The sequence below is a fragment of the Lactuca virosa genome, chromosome 7, assembly GCF_052849685.1.
Source record: "Lactuca virosa cultivar CGN04683 chromosome 7, Lactuca_virosa_CGN04683_v6, whole genome shotgun sequence".
Taxonomy (NCBI): domain Eukaryota; kingdom Viridiplantae; phylum Streptophyta; class Magnoliopsida; order Asterales; family Asteraceae; genus Lactuca; species Lactuca virosa.
The window spans coordinates 18,358,056-18,382,575 of record NC_136432.1 but is presented as its reverse complement, the minus strand read 5'-3'; the positions used below and the strand labels follow the sequence as shown (position 1 = coordinate 18,382,575).

The following is a 24,520-nucleotide window of genomic DNA, read 5'->3' as shown; positions in this document are numbered from 1 at the left end:
TGGCATCGTTTACTAAATTTGTTTGTAATTTGTACTTGTGTTTGTGGCTGATGACTTTTAACAACAATTAATTTTAAAATGACTTTACATATATCGATTGTAATTATATGAATCATTGAATGTCAACAATAGGAATACCTTTGGTGTGGAAAATTTATTGTGGTACATTTGTGACATTTATATAGATTATTAACTTTTTTTGGAAACGGCCATAAATTATATTAGAACCCCAGCCGAGCAAGAAGCTAAGCAGAGGCAAAATAGGAAACAAACAAACGTAAAAAGAGTTAATTACAACACAGAAAAAGGAAAGGAACTCCACTCATCCCAATTATATCTAACTCTAGAACCTCTATGCTTAATCCAAAGAAACGTCATTGACTTGATGTATTCCACTCCACTGTTTGGTGTTATGAATTTGCCTTGAAATATCCTGTCGTTCCTGAATTTCCAAATCCCCCATAGTAGACCATAACATATAACAATGAATCTTCTTCTTTTCTTCGGACACCTTCCCCAATTGGCAACAAATTGAACTAAGTCGGTAACTCCTGTAATTAAGGGGGGTAAGGTTACATCGCACCATTTAAAGATCTTCTCTCGTATATAGGCTGCAAATGGACATGTGACTAGTAGACGATCAGCATGTTCATCATCACTAATATAGAAACCACACGTGGAGGAAGACAAGGTTATACCACGACACATTAACGCCATGGTTGTGGGGATTCGACCCATGGCTGCCCTCCAAATGAACGTTAGAACCTTGATTATGACTTGTTTGCACCAAATGACCAAGGTATTCGAACCCGGATGTGTATGTTGGTCCAATTTGTGACGAAGCAGTTCCACAGTGTACTTACGATCCACCGCTAAATTACAAATCCAATGATCCTGATACGATGTCGCTGTATAGCAAGCTAAGGTCATGTGCTAAGCCCAATGAAAGAGGACACGAGCTCCATTACCAACCATTTGTGTTGTCTGTAATCTTTTGGGCCACAATACAATTCTTGTTGGGTTCAATTGCATACAAATATGGAAATTTGGATCTCAAATTTACAGGCCCGCTCCAAGTGTCGTTCCAGAATGATGTTTTTTCACCTGATCTCATTACATGTTTGAAAATTTCATTGGACTGAATGTTGTACTTTTGGAGCTCATTTTTTACATTAGCAATGTTATTCCATACATCTGTAATGTTTTTATTTGATAGGTAAAACTAGGCTTGCCTTCCAAGTTGTGTATACTAGTCACAACACGACTCCACAGGGCCGATGGGTTCTTTTTAAAATTTCACCACCATTTAACAATTAAGCCAATGTTAAGAGTTCTAATCGAACCGACGCCAAGTCCTCCATCTTCTTTAGAGGCAATCACCTTGTCCCAAGAAACCCAATGAATTTTCCTGTTTTCCTCATTACCACCCCATAGAAATTTCCTTCGTAATTTCTCGAGCTTTTCAACAACACCAATAGGAGACGTGAAGATGGACAAATAGTATGTAGGCAAGCTACCTAGCACAGATTTTACGAGGGTTAAACGACCGCCAAAAGACAATGATTTAGCTTTCCATGTTGATAGCTTGGTTTGGAATTTTGTTATCACTGGGTCCTAGTTCTTTATTCGATTCATGTTGGCGTCCACTGGCACCCCTAGATATGTAAAAGGAAGACTTCCCGCATCGCATCCAAGAATGTTTGCCCAACTTGTCGTTTCCTGCAATGTGGCACCAATTCCGAATAACTTGGACTTATGAAAAATGACCCTTAAACCGGAAGAGACGTGGAAGCAATTAAGAATGCGAGCGAGATTTTTGAGGTTTGATCTTGTCCATTCTCCAAGGAATAGTGCATTGTCTGCATAGAAGATACGAGAGATTGATGGTCCACCGTTAGGAATACTGATGCCTTTGAATATACCTTTTTCTTCCGCTGATTTGAGTGCAATATTTAAACCCTCCATTGCTATAATGAAGAGTAAAGGAGACAACGGGTCTCCTTGTCAGACTCTTCTCGTGATGTTAAATTCTTTGGTAGGGACTCCATTAACGATTACAGATGCACGAGACGAGGAAAGGCATCCACTTATCCAACTCCGCCATTTATTTCCAAAACCCATCTAAGCAAGCAAAGAGTCCAAGTATTCTCAGTTTAATGAGTCGAATGCCTTATCAAAGTCCACCTTGAATAGCAACACTTTCTTCTTTATCTTTTTAGCCCATGCACCAATTTCATTAACAATAAGCGATCCGTCCAATATGTTACGTCCTTCGACATAAGCTGATTGTTCCTCTCCAAAAACCTTCCCGATGACAATCTTGATTCTAGTGGCTAATAGCTTGGTGATAATTTTGTTGAGGCAACCGATTAAGCTGATTGGCCGATATTCGCTAAGGAAGATAGGATCTTTGGTCTTGGGAGCAAGTGTGATGAAGGATGAGTTGCATGTGCGTGATAATGTGCCATGGTCTTCAAAATGACGAACAAAATTCATTATATCAGGAGCTAGAACGTTCCAGTATCTTTTAATGAATTTGAAAGTAAGCTCGTCGGGGCCTGGTGCTTTATCGCTCACACAGGACCAGACAACCCCTCTAACTTCTTCAAGTACAAATGGAGCTTCTATGCGAATCACATCCATCATTGATATGGATTGGAAGTGAGGATTAATGAGTTTAGGGCGAGATGGCCATTGCTCGCTGAATTTAGCTTGAAAGAATCTAAATACTTCATCTTTGATCTCCTTTGCTTCCGTTGTCCACCTGCCATTTATTGTAAGACCGTTAAATCTATTCCTTTTATTTTTGCAATTTAGGAATCCATGAAATAATTTACTGTTTTCATCTCCATCCACCTTCCACTTGATTCTTGATTTTTGTTTAAGGTCTAATGTTGCCAGCCTTTCAAGTTCAAGGATTTTCTGAAGACCATTGGATCTTGTTTTTAGTTCTTCATCTGTTAAGGATCTGGATTTTGCTACCTTTTCAATCTTGGATATGTCATCTTTCAGATTGTCCAACATCACTTTTTCATTCAAAAGTTCATTCTTTCTCCATTTTTTTATTCCATTCTTTAAATGAATAAGTTTGGCAGCCAAGTAAGCATCCGGGCTACCATATCCATTAAAGGAGCTCCATGATTCTGTAACAACCTGATGCAAACCGTATTTTAGTAGCCATGAGTTGTAAAATTTGAATGGAGGAGGACCAAAGTCGACGACTGAAGATATGAGTGTAATAGGACAATGGTCAGAGAGTTCCTTTAAGTCAGCTGTGACCGTGGAGGAAGGAAAATCGGAGAGGAAGGAGGAGCAAACTAGAAATCTATCTAGTTTACTGAGTTTGGCACCAACTCTGGTCGTGAATGTATATTTCTCACCTCCCATATTAAAATCATGTAGACCAGCATTATGAATGAACCTATTGAACAATCTAGCACTTGACGGGAAAAATGTGGAATTAAATCTCTCCTCCTTACGTCTAACGACATTAAAATCACCAAAATAAACCCATCTACCAACATTTGCTTGTTGGATCAGAAGAAGTTCTCTCCATAGGGACATTTTTTCTGCTAGTGATTGGGGTCCATATATATTAGCAAAGATGGTGTTACCTGGTAATCCTTTCCATTTGCCAATCACGATTAGATAGGATTTTGATTTGAAAACCATAGTTTTCTTAAAAAAAGGTTGTGTTCCATATAGATATTAGACCCCAGACCTGCCATTTGAGTCTACCCCATCAAAATCCAAGTCCAAGGAATCCCAGCAACCATTGACATCAATACGTGAGAAGTCAGATAGTTACGTCTCCTACAGCCCTAGGAAATTGATTTTATGCTTTTCTTGAAGTTGCCTGATCCATTGAACCTTAACATCCTCCCCAATGCCCATACATTAAGAGAAAGACAATTCATTGGAAACTAATTCTATCTCCATTTTCACCAATCACATGTGCAAGAAGCCCATCATTCTTGTCAATTTGAAAGCCGACCTCTATACAAATTTCAACTGTCCGTGATAACTCATTATCCGATCGAGAGGGGGAGATGTCGACACCACTAGAGGAAGTAGTGCCTGTCGAATTACTTGTAGAAGGAGGTACATCATTCAGGTTAGTTGGTTGTGTTTGACTACTGGCCCCCATTTGAGGAGCAGGAGAGAACAACGAAGGACCTGCGAATGTCGGAGATGAGCATGAGCAAGATCTATTTCTTTTCCTTCTTTTTCTCTTTGGGCCTCCACCATTAGATCCAGAGTTTTGAGTTGGGTGTTTTGTGTGGGCTGGAGTAGAATCACGTGGGAATTTATTGGATCATGGGAATGGCCCAAAACATCCTGTAGGGAGCAATAATGTCGAGGAGCCAAATTCAAAGAAACGGGGTTTTGAGGGAGTCTGGTCCAAGGTAAAGGATTGATTAGGTGGAGGCGCATAGGAGAATGTGTTTTGTTCCAGATTAATCACCTTTCCACGTGCTGTGTTCTCTAATGTTTGGGGGATGTCAAACGTTGATGACATATGGGGAACATTCGATGTAGCGTTTAATGCAACGCCCACTTCGCCCGTTGGGATCAAGATTGGAACTGGAGAGGTGGTCGGCGGTGCAATCATCGTGAAATTGTATTCAACTCTGGCAGCTCCGACCGACGAGTCGGTTCCATCGTTTCCGTCGCCGATTGTGGATCTTACAGCCTCCGGTCCTATCTGTTGGTGATTGTCATCTGTACGAATCTCTCCATCCTCCAACTCGTTATTTTCCTCTTGAATCCAGGTATCCGAGATACCGCCATCATCATCTTCTTCATCATCTACATTTTCCTCGTCTGAGTATTCTTTCACTTTGTCGAACGGAAGAGGTTTAAATGGCGACCAGTCATCGGTGTATTCAACTACACCAATCGCTAATGTTTTCCCATCTGCAGTGATCTTGACTTCATCGTTGATCCAATTAGTTTTTGATGTCAATACTCCTACCTTACCCATAGAGTAATCACGACGATTGTGTATTCCATCAAACGGGTAAATGACTCTTCCAAACCGACTTGCTATTGCTGAGAAGTTGTCTTCATCCCAAAGTCTTAACGAAAGTCCCAATATTTTTAGCCAAGCTGTACGTTTGTATTTGATATCCTGTTGGTCCCCTCTGTACAACCTTGTGAACCAGTCCCTCCATCTAGCTTTGTCATTCAGAAATTCATCGGCTTCCACAGAGTGATCAAAACATAGTGCTATTTGTATACCCCCCAAATACTTGGTGCTTACGTACCCTATCGGTAATGCTGGGAGGTTGCCGATGTGGTCTAGACTGTGAGCTTCACCAAACAAGACAGTTTTCCGAATCTATTAATTCTCCCATGGAAGTTTGTGAGTTGAGGGGTATTGGCGGTAAGGGGTTGTCTTTGATTCATGCCGCCACTTGGGCGAATGTTCTGTACTCACTGTTATGTTGAGGGGGAGGGTGGGGAGGATGTGGCGGAGCCTCATGAGTAACGAAGTTGGATCGACTTGTCCTTTGTATTTGGTTTTGTATGGGTTTTCTTTTATATTTCTCCAGATTCACCAATAGTACTATGTCTCTCAACTTAATGCCTTGTAGTTCATTCTCCAACATCTTGTCATCCTTGATTCCATTGAACCTGAAAAACGCAAAGTTCCTTTGGTGTGAGTCTTTCTTCCTTCCCATGTATACGTCGACAACGTTACCAAATCTTGTGAACGTCCTTCTTAGCTCATCCTTCCTTGTATCACCAGGGAACCCAGAGACATATATGTTTGTGATTATGTTGCTCTGATGGTAGTTCCGAACGAGTTTTCTTCGTCGGACCTCCGACCATCCGCCACCGTTTCGTTCTTCCATCCTTTGGGTTCCTATTTGTTTGATATATAAATTATTAACTAAGTTGTTTCTTTTTTACTATTTAATTTAATATTAAAAGTTGAATTCGTCAGGGTTGAAGAGTTTCTTGATGAGGACCAAGAATGCTATTAGACAAGGGGTAAATAAGTACTATCATATATTAAGTAGAAAGAAAATGTCTGTTTCCCGAAAGTATTGAATATGAATACAAGCTATGACACATACTACATGTGAATTGATTTAAGTACCTAATATGCTAGGTGAAATTTGGTTTGTTCAGTCTAAACCAATTAACCTGTAAAGTGATAATAAGATGACTATCAATATTATAAACACTCCCGTGTTTCATGGAATGACTAAACATATTGAAGTAGACTCGAGTGAAATTCTAGAAGATGAAACCATCTCTACTCTCCATTCTCGAACATGAAGTCAACTAGCTAATGTCTTCACAAGTTGGACATGATTAACATCTATGATTAATGATTCAGGGGGAGTGTTAGAATGTAAATACAATTTCCCAGTTGTGGCTTGCTTGGACAATTTTCTAATTGCTGTGCCAAAACTATAGATTATATTTTAAACATCGAAACTTATTTGAAAGCACCATTTTATGAAAAGGGTTGCCTGATCACCCGCTACGACTTTCCCGATGCAAGGATATGAGTTTAGGGCTCACCATAGGTAATGTGCTAAGTACTGCATCACAACCAAGACTTCAACCCAAACTTCTGGCCATCCCAATTAAAACTTCAAAGATTTTATAAGCACCATCTTATTATGGGAAATAGACTTATTAAGGTAATTAACTTTTCGGTTTGTTCACATCTGGGTAACTATCTTTTTTTTGTACAGATCTAGGTAACGAACTTTTTGGAAGTGTTCACATGTGAACATTATTACCGAAAGTAGCAGGTTACATCCGATTATAACCGGTCATAATGTTCATATGTGAACACTTCCAAAAAGTTCATTACGTAGATGTGTACAAAAAAAAGATAGTTACACAGATGTGAACAAACCGAAAAAGGTAAGAGTAAATTACACGAATGGTCCCTATGGTTTGGGTAATTTGTGCGTTTGGTACCTAACTTATTTTTTAACTCGGATGATCCATACTGTTTAGTTTTTTTTTACATATATAACAAATAAATACATAAATAAGAAAATTAATTAAAAAATAAATTAAAAATGACACAATAGTTTTTTGAGGTAAGACAGAGACCAAACGCACAACAAAAATAAACAATACAGATCATCCGAGTTAAAAAATAAGTTAGGTACGAAACACACAAATTACCCAAACCACAGGGACCCTTTGTGTAATTTACTCTTACATTTTCGGTCTGTTCACATCTAGGTAACTATTTTTTTTTTGTACACATTTTTGTAACAAACTTTTTGGAAATGTTCACATATAACCATTGTGACCGGATGTAACCTGCTACAGCAAGTCATAATGGTCATATGTGAACACTTTCAAAAAGTTTATTACCTATATGTGTACAAAAAAAAGATAGTTACCCAGACGTAAACAAACCAAAAGGTTAATTATCTTAATAAGTCTATTTCCCATCTTATTATCTCCGATCATTTCTCTTTCAACATCTCATGAGTTTTGCACCACCTCCTCAAAATCTTTAGTAGGAATAATATATATATACTTGCAAATTATGTGACAACGGACTAAAGTGGATTTTCTATGATCATAAGTTTATAACTTCTGTTTACTACATAGACAACTACAATTATACGTTTTGCATTAACACAAACAAGATAAAAGTCAAAGGTTGACAAATTCGCCGATAGCTATCATGGACGTGTGTGGGTCCCTCTCGGATGTTGTTCCACAATGGGCAAAGGTGTTGCATTTAATGCTTGTTTTGTTTTACATCTATGTCCAAAGAATTCTCATTGATATTTGTGGGTCACTGAACTACTTTGTGTGTTTTTTTTGTTAGGTATAAGCATAAGGGGCCAACACACTTATTATTCAGCCTACGCTTCGTAACACATCAAAATTCTCTTAAAGGCATTTACTGCGCACCTATTGTAATTTTGTTAGGGGTGTTTGACATGTCTTGCGGTAAAAGTTTTAAATATCGGTAGAAAAATATATTTGAAAAAAAATATTAAATTTAAGACGAATTCATAACAAAAATTTAAACTCACATCAAATTTGTAATAAAATTTAAAATTTATACCAAAAGTTTAGAATTTGAAAAAAAGTGACCTATTCAACCTATGATAGCATGTAAGTACCATATAAAAAACATAAGTTGGTTATCTTTTTAAAATATAAAATCAATTACTTGACAACTTTAAAACATTCTGAAAACTTTGTTTCCAAAAAATAATGATAACCCTGCATTTTATTAGAATGTTACTAGACAAATAAATATTAGTTCATTAGGTAGGTGTTCCCAAAAGATTTATTGATCAGTTTAATATGGTTTATGTTTATTCTATTCACTTTACATAGTTTTTTAACGATTCTAAATAAAGGTAGCCAAATCAAACTAAATTCGGTTAATTGAATCTGAGTTTGGTTTGATTTACCGGATAAACCAAACAAGGATTCATGTATTTTAGAGGAAAAAACTTTCATTCACAATTCACAAAGTAAGAAACTAAAATAGCTACTTTGTAAAAAAGATAAGAAAAATGTCCATAATACCACCTAAAGGCTAAATCTTAAAACAGTAGGACGAATGTTTGCCATAAGTTTAGGCTTTGTTGGTGGACTAATTGAAAAACTAGCTACTAACTGAAAAGTTGGTAAAGGGCTTCTAGCCCAACGGTACCGGTATTGCACTCCCTCCTAGAGGTTGAGGGTTTAAGTCTCATTCGAGACATAGGTGGTATTAGAAGTAGTATAGATTTGCCGTTCTAAAAAAAAACCAAAAGTTAGTTGTTGGCTAATAAAATTAATATTTTATAAATTAGATGATAATCTACTCAAATATACAAAATAATATAAATGACATGTATAATATTGATTTTGTGCATATAAATCAATAAATTGTATATTTGTAGAAACTAAAATATAAATAATATCGCGGGAAAAGGATCATTCATAAAATAGTATTTATATTTTATAATGTTTTAAGATATTTAAGAAATATATTAAAAATATTTTATAATGTTACCTTTTTAATATATGTATTTGTATTTTGTTAATTTGTTAGTTTTGTTTTTTGAATCAATTCGTCTTTGTAAAGTACTAAAGTTTGTTAACATCATGTTACATTCATTATTTATTATTTAAAATAAAAATAATAAATCAGTGTAAAATTAAACACAAATTTGTATTTTAAGATAACTAGTTGATAAAAATACAGTTAAAAAATAATAACATAATTTGTTAACCCAACTACATAAAAATATAACCAAATTCAAACAAATACGATGATCTTCTAATTATTTTGTTACGGAAATTAGTCGAACCAGGAATGGTGACGGAGGATGTTGGTCTTTACGTGGCTACAGGTGCTTCATAAATCTTTTGCCACGTGTTAGCATTTCATCGATGACACCAACTTCTGCAACATTCCAAAAGCTTCCCAATTTTCGATGCTCTCTCACTCTGTAAACTTTAGTATATTCCCAATGTATATATATGAAGATATTTTGTGAGGCTAAGGGGAGTGGTAACACTCTTAGCACCTTGCAACATCAATTTTTTGAGTGACACCTCATTTTTTTCCATTTGACATTTAATCTTAGTATTTGTTAGGGAGTGGTAACACTCCTACCACTTTTTTTTTTTTTTTCTAATTTAATTAAATTACTTTATTTTAATACACAAACATATATGCACAAATATTAATCAGATTTTATTTTTTTAAACCACCAACAACTAATATAATATTAAGTGTCGGTCCTTTTGGTTCTTTTAAATCAATGTTTGATGCTTGGGATCAGATTTGTAGGGAATGATCAAATGAGGGTTAAAACAATTTAATTGAAATCAAAGTTTTGAATATTGGACTATATTTGTAAACAAATTTCTAGTGAGGGTAAGAATCATTTATTTGGAAATGAAGTTTTGGAATGGGAAATGGTTTGCTGATTAAAAAAGCATACGCATGTGGAGAAAACAATTGAGAACCAATCAGCTGCATACACATGTGCAAAAAACAACTGAAAATCAATGAGCTGCACTTTTTCTTTCTCTCTCCGTTCGCCAAGAGGTTGACGACTATAATTAGCGAGTCTTTCTAACGAGTTGATAGGGGCGGTATTTCAACATTGTTAACGACGCTGGCGAGTCCTGTGACGACCCCCACTCCTTTTAGTCTGATAGAAATAAAGATTAATTTGGTAGTTCGGAAATATCTATCAATCCAATAATAAGTACTCAAAATATCTTCACACAAAGAGATGCTCGAAAAGCTTAATATCAACTAGGAAAAGGTCTGTGGGTTGCCATGGGTAAAAGTTTAGTGGCAAAAATATAAAAAAATAAAAATAAAGTGCCAAAATTATAAAAAGAAAAAGTTTGTTGAAACTTTAGTGGCAAAATTAGTAAAAATAAAGTACCAAAACTATAAAGAGGAAAAAGTTTGTTGAAATTTTAGTGGCAAAATTATAAAAAGGTAAAAATAAAGTGGTAAAATTATAAAAAAATAAAGAAAAAGGGTTTTAAAGAAGTAAAAGTGAAAGTTTAGTGGCAAAAATATAAATAAGTAAAAATAAAATGACAAAATTATAAAAATGAAAAGTTTGTTGAAACTTTAATGACAAAATTAAGAAAAAAATAAAAATATAGTGTTAAAATTATAAACATGGAAAGTTTCCTTTTGCAACCTTCCATGCGCTTTTTTATATATATATATATATATATATATATATATATATATATATATATATATATAATTGGTTATGCTATAAGTATTTATTTTAACCAATTTTATTTTCTTTTAACATCAATCTAATCAATCATTTATTTTTAATTTAACATCATTTTTTTTTGTTTATTTCTCTTTTTGTTTTTCCGTTTCTTTTATTTTATTATTATTATATTATTATTATTATAAATTTCGATAACCATATAACATTCGGACAACATTTTAAAATTCGGATGACATTATAAATTTGAACGACTATATAAAATGGAACAAAAACACAGTTCGTCTTTATTTTAGAAACAAATCGATACCATTTATCGTCTATTGATAAATTACAATTCACCATAACTATTATGTAATGGTTGATTACAAGGAGCATATCCAATGTCTGATTTTTTGTCCAGACTTCTCCGTACATACAAATCAGAATATTCGGTAGCATGGTCATAACGCACCACGCAAATATAATACTGAATTAATTAATATCCATGATAAATAAATACAAACTTTGCTTTTGTTCTGTTTTATATAGCCGTTCGAATTTTATAATGTCGTCCAAATTTATATGGTTATCGAAATTTATAATAATAATAATAATAATAATAATAAATAAAAAATAAAAAAGAATTAAAACAACAAAAAAAAATAGGGAAAAAAACAACAAAAGACAAAAATATCAAATTACGGGAGCTGGAATTGGAAAATGAAGAAGATACTTATAGCAATAGCCAATATCAATTTGAGTCGACTTCTGACTTGTATTCTTCAAAGTTCGAAGTTTACTTTCACATTCAAACTTTTCCAAAGCTTATATATTTTAAACCTTAAATTTAGGTGTTTGTATGTTTTTTTTAAAGAAATTATATATTTTTTTGTGTAATATATTATTATTATTATTAGGGATAAGTTCAAATATAAATGACAATTATTTTATCGATGTTAACTCAATCTTAACCATTGGATCAATAAAAGTAAGAACAATAGAGAAATATAATTTTATTGAAAGAATTCTTGGCAAGCCTTGAAGTTATTTCTTTTTTCACAGAGTATCTTAATTCCTCTTTGTTTTTTATTTCTCGATAAACAAACTATTTTTCTAAGAATGGATGACTTGAAACCAATGTACAAGATTATATCAGGTGTCAAGAGAAGAATTGCTTATTGACTTCATGCATCGACCCTACATAAAACCAAATTTCTCAAACATCTGCATGAAAATGGATTGAAACTTTAGTTTTCAAAATACATATTCTAAGCTAAATAGACTAAGGTCCCGTTTGATAGTTTCTGTCTGGGAAAGTGCTGTCTGGTAAAGTGCTATCTGGGAAAGTTTTCCGACTGGGAAAGAAACCATGCTGTTTGATTGTACATCTGATTGACTGTACTGAATGATGAAAAAAATGTAATATTTCAATAAAAAATAAATTAAAAAAAAGTTATTTGAAAAAATTAATAATCCAATAAAGAAAGAAAGAGGCGAGGTTTGGTGTATAATTGTCTTTCCAGCCCATTCAGCCAGAAAGATATGATTTTGGGGCTTTCTGGGAAAGACATATCTTACCGGGAAAGACCCCTTCTTTTGTGCAAATCAAACAGTCTTTCCGGTCCATTCAGCCAGAAAGATCTGTTTGGACCTGAAAAGATGCGTATCAAACGGGGCCTAAATGTAAATCATCAAACATCTAGTACCACGTTGACTTCTCAACATCTTCCATTCCTCTTTGAGTAAAATCCTAATTGAACCTAAAAGTTTTACAAAAAAAAAAAAAAACAAATCAGAGATAAGAAAGATTGTTGGATAATTAGGGCAATACCAAATAATTAAAACTGAACGGAGAAAAAAAATCGATAAATGGTCCTAAAAAAAATACTAATTAAGCATGTATAGATTAAGAACACACGATAACCAAGGATGTTTGGCATCAAAATTGATTAAATAACAATTTTAGGCAAATCATGTTGTAATCAACAAAATTAGAAACAAAATTTCAAAGTATCATAGTAGAGATTGACATAGAATCAGGGAAGCAAAACCATTGGATCAAATTCCTTCCAAAACGAGACATTCTTGTTGATGAATTCTTCTTTGAGTAAATCAAGGGCCAAGTGTAATGCCTTCCTAATACACAAAACACAATAACAAAGCAAGAACATTACGATTGTCCCTTGCTTGTTTCAATAACTCGGAAGTATGCGACTAAGTAAACATATTCACATACCTTATCTGAATTGAGAGCCCTAGAGGAAAAGACAAATATTGAGAACGAGAACCAAAAAAATAAATAAATAAATAAATAAATAAATAAATATATATATATATATATATATATATATATATATATATATATATATATATATATATATATATATATATATATATATATATATATATATATAGGGTTAGGTTATTTTGTTTTTAGTAACTATTGTGTGCCAGAATGCACAGATCTGGACCATCGGATGAAATATAATCAAATGTCATGATCTGAGGGTCTATGATAGTAGAATATGATAACATATACCATATAATCACACAAATTTCAGCATAAGGGCATTTTAGTCAATTAACCTATATTAAAAAAGGAAATTTTCGGATTTTTAGGGATAATTAATTTTTTTATTTTTAAAATCTGAATAGTTTAAATTAATTCAAAATTAAAAATCTGATTTTATTCTGTCAGAATGATAGAATGTTAACCATAAACTAGTAAATATATTTTTCGATTTTCTTCTGTCAGAATGACAGAATGCCAACCATAAACTAGTAAATACATTCTGAAAAGAATACACAAAATCAATTCTTGAACTAATAATATACCAAATAATTACATTTTATGATTGTGATTCATTAAATAATAACAACATTCTGAAAGAAAAAAGAAAAAAAACATCAAAATCTAACAAAAACACTAATCTATTCTGAGAGAATATTATTTTTTAGCAACACTTTATACATTGTAGCATAACACATTCTGGTATAATACACTCTCGTTCTCTATGTTTTCTTCCTTCTCCACATCAATGTTAGCCTCTTCAAAACCTAAATCCACAAAGAAAACATAATCAAGTTTCCAAAATTAAAAAATTCAATGCATTCTAAGAGAATTACAACTATAAATTCTGACAGAATGTATTAAAGACTATAAAGTTTGACAGAATATAGTAGAAAATAAAAACTATAAATTCTGACAGAATGTAGTAGAGACTATAAAGTCAACCATAATGTAACATCCCGAAATTCAGGTAAAGCTATTTAACCCTTCCATTTTGTCAAGTTGTCAAGATTGGTCCCTTGAGAGAGTTCTTGTAGCAAATGAGTACGCTGGGCGTACTGGGGAGTACGCTGCGCGTACTCATGCGCTTAATTTGGACGCGGACTCGCCTGGGTACGCGGGGCGTACCCAAGGTTACGCCGGGCGTACCCAAGGTTACGCCGGGCGTAACCGGCCCAGATGCAAACTGTAAATTGTGGCTTGTGCACTATAAAAGGAATGTTAAGGCCTTATCCTCAACCACCATTTCAAAGAGTGAAACCCTAATAGAGAGCTACCCTTCGTTCCTAGCTTGCGTGTGTGTGTTCTAAGCTTCAAAGTGTCATTTCAAGGTGGTGAAAGAGAAGAGGAGGCCATTTTAGGAGCTAGAAGTTGGTGGACAAGAGTAGATCTGAGTTCTACAGAGGTTGGAGCTTATTCCTGAGGTAAAAAGCTCAAAGCTTTCCTTGTCATTTGTGATTTGTGTTTCTTGGACCAACTTTTAGGGTTTTTAGTCCCAAGGTGGAGACTTTATGAGCAAATGGTCTCCATAAGCCTAGATCTGCTATATTTCAGAGTAAAATGAGTTGTAGGTTCATAAAAATCCAATCTTGGACGTGAATATTGAGCCATGCATGAGATCTAGACCTTATGAGGAAGAGGGAAAGGTGTTAAAGTGATTAGGGACCTTTACAGCCATGCAAAGGCTTAAAGGTCTCGACTTTATGGATTAAGTGGTCTTAGAGAAGTCAGATCTGGAGTTTGAGTTTATGTCTTAACCATTTAAGACCAAAATCCATGAATGCATGAAACTGAGACTTACGCTGGGCGTAAATCTCAGTACGCGTAGCGTAAGGGTCTGAGACCCCGATTCTGGATCGCCGGAGTACGCCCAGCGTACAAGAGCTGGTACGCGCCGCGTACTGCCCCTGTTAACTTTCGTTGACTTTTAGGGTTTTGGTCAACATTTGGACTTTTGGGTCAGGGAGGGGTAAAATGGTCTTTTACCCTTCTGTGGGATTGTAGGAAGGGATGTGATCTAGTCTTTGAGAGCCATTATTTATTCGAGAGTACTGTTTATGTGTTTAGGCGGGGACTAGATCAGTGTTTTCGTGTGCAAGATTATCCGAGATACCCGAGGTGAGTCTTCTCACTATACATTACCTAGAGTGGTATTTATGTGTAGACTAGAGGGTCTTGTGTGCTATGTGTATGTATGCGATTATGTGCATTGTGTTATATGTATGCTATGTGTTGAACAGACCGGGCCGGAAGGCCCAACGATATAGACCGGACCGAAGGGTCCAACGACACAGACTGGACCGAAGGGTCCGACGAGCTATGACCGGACCAGAGGGTCCAACGAGCTACGGGACTGGGGGGTCCCGCTGAGACACATCGACCAAAGGGTCGTATTATAGCCTCGAGTGGCGTATGTGTTGTATGTGGTATTTTGGGGAACTCACTAAGCATTTATGCTTACAGTTGTTGTGTTATGTGTTTCAGGTACTAGCGAGGATCGCGGGAAGGCGCCGGCATGATCCGTACACACTGAGAGGATTTATGTATTTGAGGATCTTGGAAATTGTTATTGTGATAACACGTGATACATTGGAATACTATGATATTTTATGAATGAAAGCATGTTTTTAAAATGAAAAATTGTTTTGGAAATTTACGTCGTTACAAGTTGGTATCAAAGCCTTGGTTTGAGGGATTCGGGTGCATCTTCGGATGAACCTGAACTCAAACTGAGGAATTGAGAAAGTTTTTCATAAAATAAACAATTTTTCTAAAAGTGCAAAAGATTTTGAGAAAGGCAGAAGGAAGCAGTGTGTACGATCAGCCAGCGCCCGAACGGTGATTTCCCAAAATACCCTTACATTATGTGTTATGAGATATGTTATGATATGATATGCATGCTAGAGTTGGCTAGGTATTCATATTAGGACTAGAGTGGCCTGATTTTGTGATGCCTTAGCCTAGGAAGGATTTTGCTGCTATGTGATGCTTGAGAGCGAGTAGGTAGCAGTGAGGAGCTGATGAGAGGTCTACCGAAGGGTAGCCTATGCCAGCGAGATATAGAGTACTCGTGATCTGGGATCCAAGGAGGAGGACTTAGGGTGAATACTGATGCGGTGTGGACGGTAGTATAAGGCCCGTACTACTGAAGACACCGGAGCAGTGCACACTCTAAGTAAGAATCCTTTGGGTACTAGAGAACAAGTAGGGTTGAGTTATCGAGTGCGAGTACGCTCGAGCGAGTCTCTGATATTATTATGTTGTATTTCAGAGGCAGTATGGTTGGGACACGCCACAGACCTGAGCCGAGCGGCGTGAGTGACGAGGAGCTTCGTCAGATGATCCACGATGAGGTGGCGGCGGCGATTCGGGCCGAGATTCCGGAGATGTTTGGGTCTATCAAGACCACATTGATTGAGACTTTTGATGAGCGGTACGCAGCAGTGACTGAGGCTGCGGCTGCTGCGGCTACTGTAGCAGTGGCTGCTGCCAGACCTCAGGGAGGTGACTCGTTGTTGCATCGGGAGTTCAGCAACACGAAGCCACCAGAGTTTGACGGGACGCAGGATCCGATTGCTGCGATGAGATGGATTTCTGATATCGAGGGATGCTTCTACACGTGTTCATGTCCGGAGCATCTGAGGGTACGGTTCGCGTTGAACCAGCTTCGCTTGGGAGCGAAGGATTGGTGGAAGTTCGTGACGGCGAGCTTCACTCTTGCAGAGATTTCAGTGGTGACCTGGGATAGGTTCACCACCATGTTCAGAGATGAGTATGTTCCCCCTGTGGAGAGGGAACGGTTGGTTCAGAAGTTCTTGACCCTCAAGCAGGGTACTGATTCGGTTACTGTGGTTACCAGGAAGTTTCACGAGAGGGCGATGTTCTGCCCTGAGCAGGCACGCATGAGCCGGTATTTGGGCGTTTTGAGGAGGGATATACGGGAGTTCGTGTCGAACTCGACTTACCGGACATTTGCTGAGCTTCAGGCAAATGCTCGGAAGAGGGAGATTGAGTTGGAGACTCATGCCAAGGAGGAGGCCGAGTCTCAGAGGATGGATCGGCGGCCGGCACAGTCTCAGCCGGCAGCCAAGCGGACAAAGTCCGCTGATACGAGATCTGGAGGCCAGAAGGGCCGCACTTGTGTGAAGTGCGGCAAGGGACATGATGGGGTCTGTCGATCGGGTGCTTGCTACAAATGTGGCAAGGAGGGGCATATCGCCAAGGATTGCCCCAAGGGGTTCATGGTTTGCTTTCATTGCAACCAGACTGGCCATCGGAAGGCCGAGTGCCCGCAGCTACATCAGGGATCAGCACAGGGATCTGCACCTGCTGCTAGGGCTACCGAGATTCGGCCAGCGAAGGCCGAGGCACCGAAGGCTCGTGGGAGAGCTTTCCAGTTGACAGCGGAGGAGGTCCGCGCAGCGCCCGATGTTGTGGCTGGTACGTATTCTTTATGCTGAGATGAGATATTGTGCTTATATTATGATATGCGTAGGTACTTTTCTTGTGAGTTCTGTACCTGCCTTAGTGTTATTTGACTCGGGTGCGAGTCGATCATTTGTATCGATAGCGTTTAGTCGACACATCAGTAGCCGACGAGAGGCGTTGAGATGACCTTTACGAGTTTCCATAGCTGACGAGCGAGCGGTGTATGCTACGGATGTGATTCGAGGATGTGTACTCGAGATCTTCGGTGTTGAGTTCCCGATAGATCTGGTCCCGATAGCGATGGGGGACGTATGTGTCATAGTGGGCATGGATTGGTTGAGCCGATTTGGGGCTGTCATAGACTGCGAGCGACAGTTGGTGACGATACGAGACCCCAGTGGGGAAGTACTTACGGTGTACGGCGAGGGTACCCGATGTGGGTCGGCGTTTTGTTCAGCCGCCAGAGCGAGACAGAGTTTGCAGCAGGGCTGCAGCGGGTTTATAGCCTATGTGATGGACACACGAGAGGCCGCTGGGAGGCCAAGTTCGATGGATGACGTTCCGATAGTGCGTGAGTTCCCGGATGTTTTTCCAAAGGAGTTGCCGGGTGTGCCTCCCGAGAGGCAGGTAGAGTTCCGCATTGATTTGGTTCCGGGGGCAGCGCCTATCGCCAAGGCGCCTTATCGCCTTGCGCCGCCAGAGATGCAAGAGTTATCCTCGCAGCTTCAGGAGCTGCTGGGAAAGGGGTTTATTCGACCGAGTAGCTCGCCATGGGGAGCGCCGATCCTTTTTGTCAAGAAAAAGGATGGTTCACACCGGATGTGTATTGATTATCGGGAGTTGAACAAGTTGACGGTCAAGAACCGTTACCCATTACCGAGGATCGACGATTTGTTCGATCAGTTGCAGGGAGCGTCTTGGTTCTCCAAGATTGATCTGAGGTCTGGATATCATGAGATGAGAGTGCGTGATGAGGATATCCAGAAGACGGCGTTCAGGACTCGTTATGGGCATTACGAGTTCGTGGTGATGCCTTTCGGGCTCACCAATGCACCGACATCGTTCATGGATCTCATGAACAAGGTGTGTAGACCGATGTTGGATCGTTCGGTGATCGTGTTCATCGACGATATACTGGTGTATTCGAGATCTAGAGAGCAGCACGAGGAGCATCTGAGAGAGATTCTCGGTGTATTGAGGACGAAGAGGCTTTATGCCAAATTCTCCAAGTGCGAGTTCTGGTTACGAGAGGTCCAGTTCTTGGGGAATCTCGTCAACCAGGATGGGATTTTGGTCGATCCAGCCAAGATTGAGGCGGTTATGAGTTGGGAGGTGCCGAGATCTCCCACCGAGATCAGGAGTCTTCTGGGATTGGCCGGCTACTATCGGAGATTTATCAGAGATTTCTCCAAGATTGCCGTGCCTCTCACCAGGTTGACCCGGAAGGGTGTTGCTTTTTCATGGGGTCCGGAGCAGCAGACCTCGTTTGAGACACTTCGCCAGAAGTTATGCGAAGCCCCTTGTTAGCCCTCCCGGAAGGGATGGAGGATTTTGTAGTGTATTGTGACGCATCGATATCGGGGTTGGGTGCGGTGCTTATGCAGAGAGGGCATGTGATAGCGTATGCATCGAGGCAGCTGGAGCCTCATGAGACGAGGTATCCCACCCATGATCTGGAGTTGGGGGCAGTGGTGTTCGCCCTCAAGATGTGGTGTCACTATTTGTACGAGGTTCGGTGTACCATATACACGGACCATAAGAGTTTGAAGTATCTGATGGATCAGCCCAACCTAAATATGCGCCAGAGGAGATGGTTGGATGTGGTAAAGGATTATGATTGTGAGATCCTTTACCACCCGGGCAAAGCTAATGTTGTAGCTGATGCGCTGAGCCGTAGGGCGGAGAGTGCCCCGATTCGAGGCACTTGTATGAGATTGACAGTGATGACCCCGGTGTTGGACACCATTCGGGAGGCCCAGGCAGAGGCCGTGATACCGGAGAACCGCAAGAGGGAGCGGGTGATCGGGCAGGTGTCCGAGTTCGTTACCGATAGTCGAGGACTGATGACCTTTCAGGGTCGGATTTGGGTGCCGCATGCAGGAGGGGCACGTACCATTCTGATGGAGGAGGCGCATAGATCGAGGTTCTCGATCCATCCCGGGGCCACGAAGATGTTTTTGGACCTGAAGAAAGATTATTGGTGGCCCTGTATGAAGAGGGATGTCGCGTGGTTTGTCGAGAAGTGCTTGACTTGTCGCAAGGTTAAGGCCGAGCACCAGCGTCCGCATGGCAAGTTGCAGCCGCTTGATGTTCCCCAGTGGAAGTGGGAACAGATTTCCATGGATTTCATCACCAAATTGCCGAGGACCGCGAGGGGTGTCGATGCAATTTGGGTGATCGTCGACCGGCTGACGAAGAGCGCACATTTTCTTGCTATCAGTGAGAGCTTTTCTGCTGAGAGGTTGGCAGAGTTGTATGTGAGGGAGGTGGTATCGCGTCATGGAGTACCGATCTCGATTGTCTCAGATCGAGATGTACGTTTCATTTCCAGGTTCTGGAAGAAGTTCCACGAGGAGTTGGGCACGAGATTGCACTTCAGTACCACTTACCACCCCCAGACGGACGGACAGAGTGAGCGGACGATTCAGACGCTCGAGGACATGCTTCGAGCATGTGTGTTGGACTTCGGAGGAAGTTGGGACACGTACTTGCCATTGGCTGAGTTTTCCTACAACAACAGCCACCATTCTAGTATTGGTATGCCTCCCTTCGAGTTGTTGTATGGGAGGAGGTGTCGGACTCCCATTTGCTGGGGAGAGGTAGGACAGCGTGTGATGGGTAGCACTGAGATAGTGCTGCAGATGACAGAGAAGATACAACAGGTTAGACAGAGGTTACTGACGGCTCAGAGTCGTCAGAAGAGTTACGCGGATTGGCGACGATCCGAGCTGGAGTTCCAGGTGGGGGACTTCGTACTCCTGAAAGTGTCCCCTTGGAAAGGAGTGAGCCGATTCAGGAAGAGCGGCAAGCTGGGGCCCCGGTACATCGGTCCGTTCAGGGTGACCGCGAGGGTGGGCAAGGTAGGATATCGGTTGGAGCTACCTACGGAGTTGAGTCAGATTCATGATACCTTCCACGTGTCTCAATTGAGGAAGTGTATAGCCGACGAGTCGGCGGTGGTACCGCTGGAGGATATTCAGGTGAATGCGAGCCTGAATTATGTTGAGAGACCAATCGCGATATGGGATCGGAAGATCAAGGTTCTAAGGAATAAGGAGGTGCCTCTGGTTCAGGTCCAGTGGCGGCATCAGAGGGGGTCCGAGCTGACTTGGGAGACGGAGTCAGAGATGCAGGAGCAGCATCCGGAGTTGTTTTCGGCATGAGACTTCGAGGGCGAAGTCTGGTTCTAGTGGGGGAGAGTTGTAACATCCCGAAATTCAGGTAAGGCTATTTAACCCTTCTATTTTGTCAAGTTGTCATGATTGGTCCCTTGAGAGAGTTCTTGTAGCAAATGAGTACGCTGGGCGTACTGGGGAGTACGCTGCGTGTACTCATGCGCTTAATTTGGACGCGGACTCGCCTGGGTACGCTGGGCGTACCCAAGGTTACGCCGGGCGTAACCGGCCCAGATGCAAACCCTAAATTGTGGCTTGTGCACTATAAAAGGAATGTTAAGGCCTTATCCTCAGCCACCATTTCAGAGAGTGAAACCCTAATAGAGAGCTACCCTTCGTTCCTAGCTTGCGTGTGTGTGTTCTAAGCTTCAAAGTGTCATTTCAAGGTGGTGAAAGAGAAGAGGAGGCCATTTTAGGAGCTAGAAGTTGGTGGACAAGAGTAGATCTGAGTTCTACAGAGGTTGGAGCTTCTTCCTGAGGTAAAAAGCTCAAAGCTTTCCTTGTCATTTGTGATTTGTGTTTCTTGGACCAACTTTTAGGGTTTTTGGTCCCAAGGTGGAGACTTTATGAGCAAATGGTCTCCATAAGCCTAGATCTGCTATATTTCAGAGTAAAATGAGTTGTAGGTTCATAAAAATCCAATCTTGGACGTGAATATTGAGCCATGCATGAGATCTAGACCTTATGAGGAAGAGGGAAAGGTGTTAAAGTGATTAGGGACCTTTACAGCCATGCAAAGGCTTAAAGGTCTCGACTTTATGGATTAAGTGGTCTTAGAGAAGTCAGATCTGGAGTTTGAGTTTATGTCTTAACCATTTAAGACCAAAATCCATGAATGCATGAAACTGAGACTTACGCTGGGCGTAAATCTCAGTACGCGCAGCGTAAGGGTCTGAGACCCCGATTCTGGATCGCCGGAGTACGCCCAGCGTACAAGAGCTGGTACGCGCCGCGTACTGCCCCTGTTGACTTTCGTTGACTTTTAGGGTTTTGGTCAACATTTGGACTTTTGGGTCAGGGAGGGGTAAAATGGTCTTTTACCCTTCTGTGGGATTGTAGGAAGGGATGTGATCTAGTCTTTGAGAGCCATTATTTATTCGAGAGTACTGTTTATGTGTTTAGGCGGGGACTAGATCAGTGTTTTCGTGTGCAAGATTATCCGAGATACCCGAGGTGAGTCTTCTCACTATACATTACCTAGAGTGGTATTTATGTGTAGACTAGAGGGTCTTGTGTGCTATGTGTATGTATGCGATTATGTGCATTGTGTTATATGTATGCTATGTGTTGAACAGACCGGGCCGGAAGGCCCAACGATATAGACCGGACCGAAGGGTCCAACGACACAGACTGGACCGAAGGGTCCGACGAGCTATGACCAGACCAGAGGGTCCAACGAGCTACGGGACTGGGGGGTCCCGCTGAGACACATCGACCGAAGGGTCGTATTATAGCCTCGAGTGGCGTATATGGTATTTTGGGGAACTCACTAAGCATTTATGCTTACAGTTGTTGTGTTATGTGTTTCAGGTACTAGCGAGGATCGCGGGAAGGCGCCGGCATGATCCGTACACACTGAGAGGATTTATGTATTTGAGGATCTTGGAAATTGTTATTGTGATAACTCGTGATACATTGGAATACTATGATATTTTATGAATGAAAGCATGTTTTTAAAATGAAAAATTGTTTTGGAAATTTACGTCGTTACGCATAAAGTATCACAAATTCATTACCAGTTACACAAATATACATGTTGTTGACAATTATTCTCAAACATTCTAACAGAATACATTTATATAAAATAAATTCTAATAGAATACATTACAGAATACATTTATATAAAATAAAGTCTAACAAAATAAGAAGCAGATCGTCATTAACCAAGTACAAACCAGTTTATTTAGAACCCCACTTCAAAACATATTCATGAATTATAAGACATATGTTGTCAAAACTAAACCCAAAACATGAAAATTATTAAAATTAATTTAATAAGAAAACCTTCAAGATTGAATGAACCAAAATAATTATGAGTAGCCTTAACAAATAGGATGTAAAAAAAATACAACAGATGCTAGCTATTGTTTTTGCTAGAAGGTTCTTTGTGTTCTTGTTTAATTATATGATAGCAGGTTCTTTGCTAACAAATTGAGATAATGCAAAAGATTATTTCTTCAAGGAACACCCACGTGAAAGTTCACCACAAATTACACAAGCATTAACGAACAGGAGCATTATAAAATAATATTGATAAAATCATCATCAAGAGCATTAGTAAACATGAGCATTTAAATCAATACCGCAACATATTATTTGGGTTTAATATTGATAAAATTATCAGAAGCATGAACAAACAGGATGAAAAAAATACAACGTATCATAATTTAATAGGAAACACTCAAAATTTTAGAAAAAAAAACACAATTAGCGCATACCTGTGGAGAATTGAAGAAATTAGGGGAATCTGAATCTATCAAAATACATCAACAATTAATGGGTTTAGATCCACAATTCTCTCATGGCTTCTCGACAATCATCATTGTTAAGAATTGAAGAAATTAAAAGATGGATTCACAGCAATGCCACTGCTCCTCTACATCCCCTTCTTCAGCCTCATCGACCCCAGAGTCCACCATCAATTGTGAGACGAGAGTATGTGCTCCCTTTTGGATCCGTCGATTGTAGAAGAAGAAGCAGAATCGGTGATGGTGATGGTGTTGATGCCGATGATGAAGTGTTCGGCCACAAATATAACTAGGTCAAATATATTTAGTTTATTTCCTTAATTGAATGATTAGTTTATTTCCTTAATTGAATGATTTCAATTAAATGATTTCCTTAATTAAAACTACAAAAGGTCCAAAATACCCTTTAATAATTTATTTAATTATTTATTATTTCTTTAATTCTCATTGGTGCATTTAGGCACACAATAGTTGCTAAAAACATTTGAACCTAGCTCTCTCTCTCTCTCTCTCTGTATATATATATATATATATATATATATATATATATATATATATATATATATATATATAGTAGGAAAACAAACGGGATTTGCTATGAATTTGTATTCCTGCTGCAAAACAAAGAAAAATTAAGAGATTGAGATAGAGAAATACTGAAAGAGGAAGGGAAAACGATCCACAGCTTCACTATTGTTGTCGTTAAGTTATTTTGATGCATGTATGAATAGTGCTTTGTGATTTTGATGCAGGTCTAAACATGAAAATAAAAAGATTAATGATGTTGATGTAGGCCTCGACAAGAAAAAAAAGATTCATGTCATCCCCTTCCTTAGTTAAAGAATCGATCTTGTATGTGTATCTCCCCCTTGGTTTCTACTTGTCGTGTAACATCCGTTTCATGTACAATTTTTTTTCTAAATGACTATGTTGTTTTGGGTGGTCACGGCGTGGTGGAGCCTTACCACGGCATGACAATTCTTTTTGGGCCGTGGGGTTTTGATGGACTACCACAACGTGGTAGCCACTGTTGGAGAAAAACCCTAATTTTTAGGGTTTGCACCCTATTTAAACATCATTAACCCCCAAGACCTTTTACTCTCATAAGCCTCCATTGCCCACTCCGTTCCTTTCAAACCCTAATCTAATGCCCGAGTTGCCAGGTATCTTTTTTTGCTGCTTATAAAAAAATTGATAGATAATTTTAATATGGGAAAGGGTCGTACGCTGGGCGTACATAGTGTACGC

General features: G+C 39.2%; 1 protein-coding gene across 1 annotated transcript; it reads right to left on the bottom strand.

Moving 5' to 3' along the window:
- Window positions 1–1,614: 1,614 nt before the first annotated feature.
- LOC145126442 (uncharacterized) lies at window positions 1,615–1,965 on the bottom strand. The gene has a single exon (XM_079061809.1). It carries the CDS (start codon window positions 1,963–1,965, stop codon window positions 1,615–1,617), a length of 351 nt encoding a protein of 116 aa, XP_078917935.1.
- Between the last annotated feature and the right edge of the window lie 22,555 nt (window positions 1,966–24,520).

What these genes read in the sequence shown, in the direction of transcription:
- LOC145126442 (XM_079061809.1), bottom strand. Translation starts at nt 1,965, where the DNA reads ATGGAGGGTTTAAATATTGCACTCAAATCAGCGGAAGAAAAAGGTATA.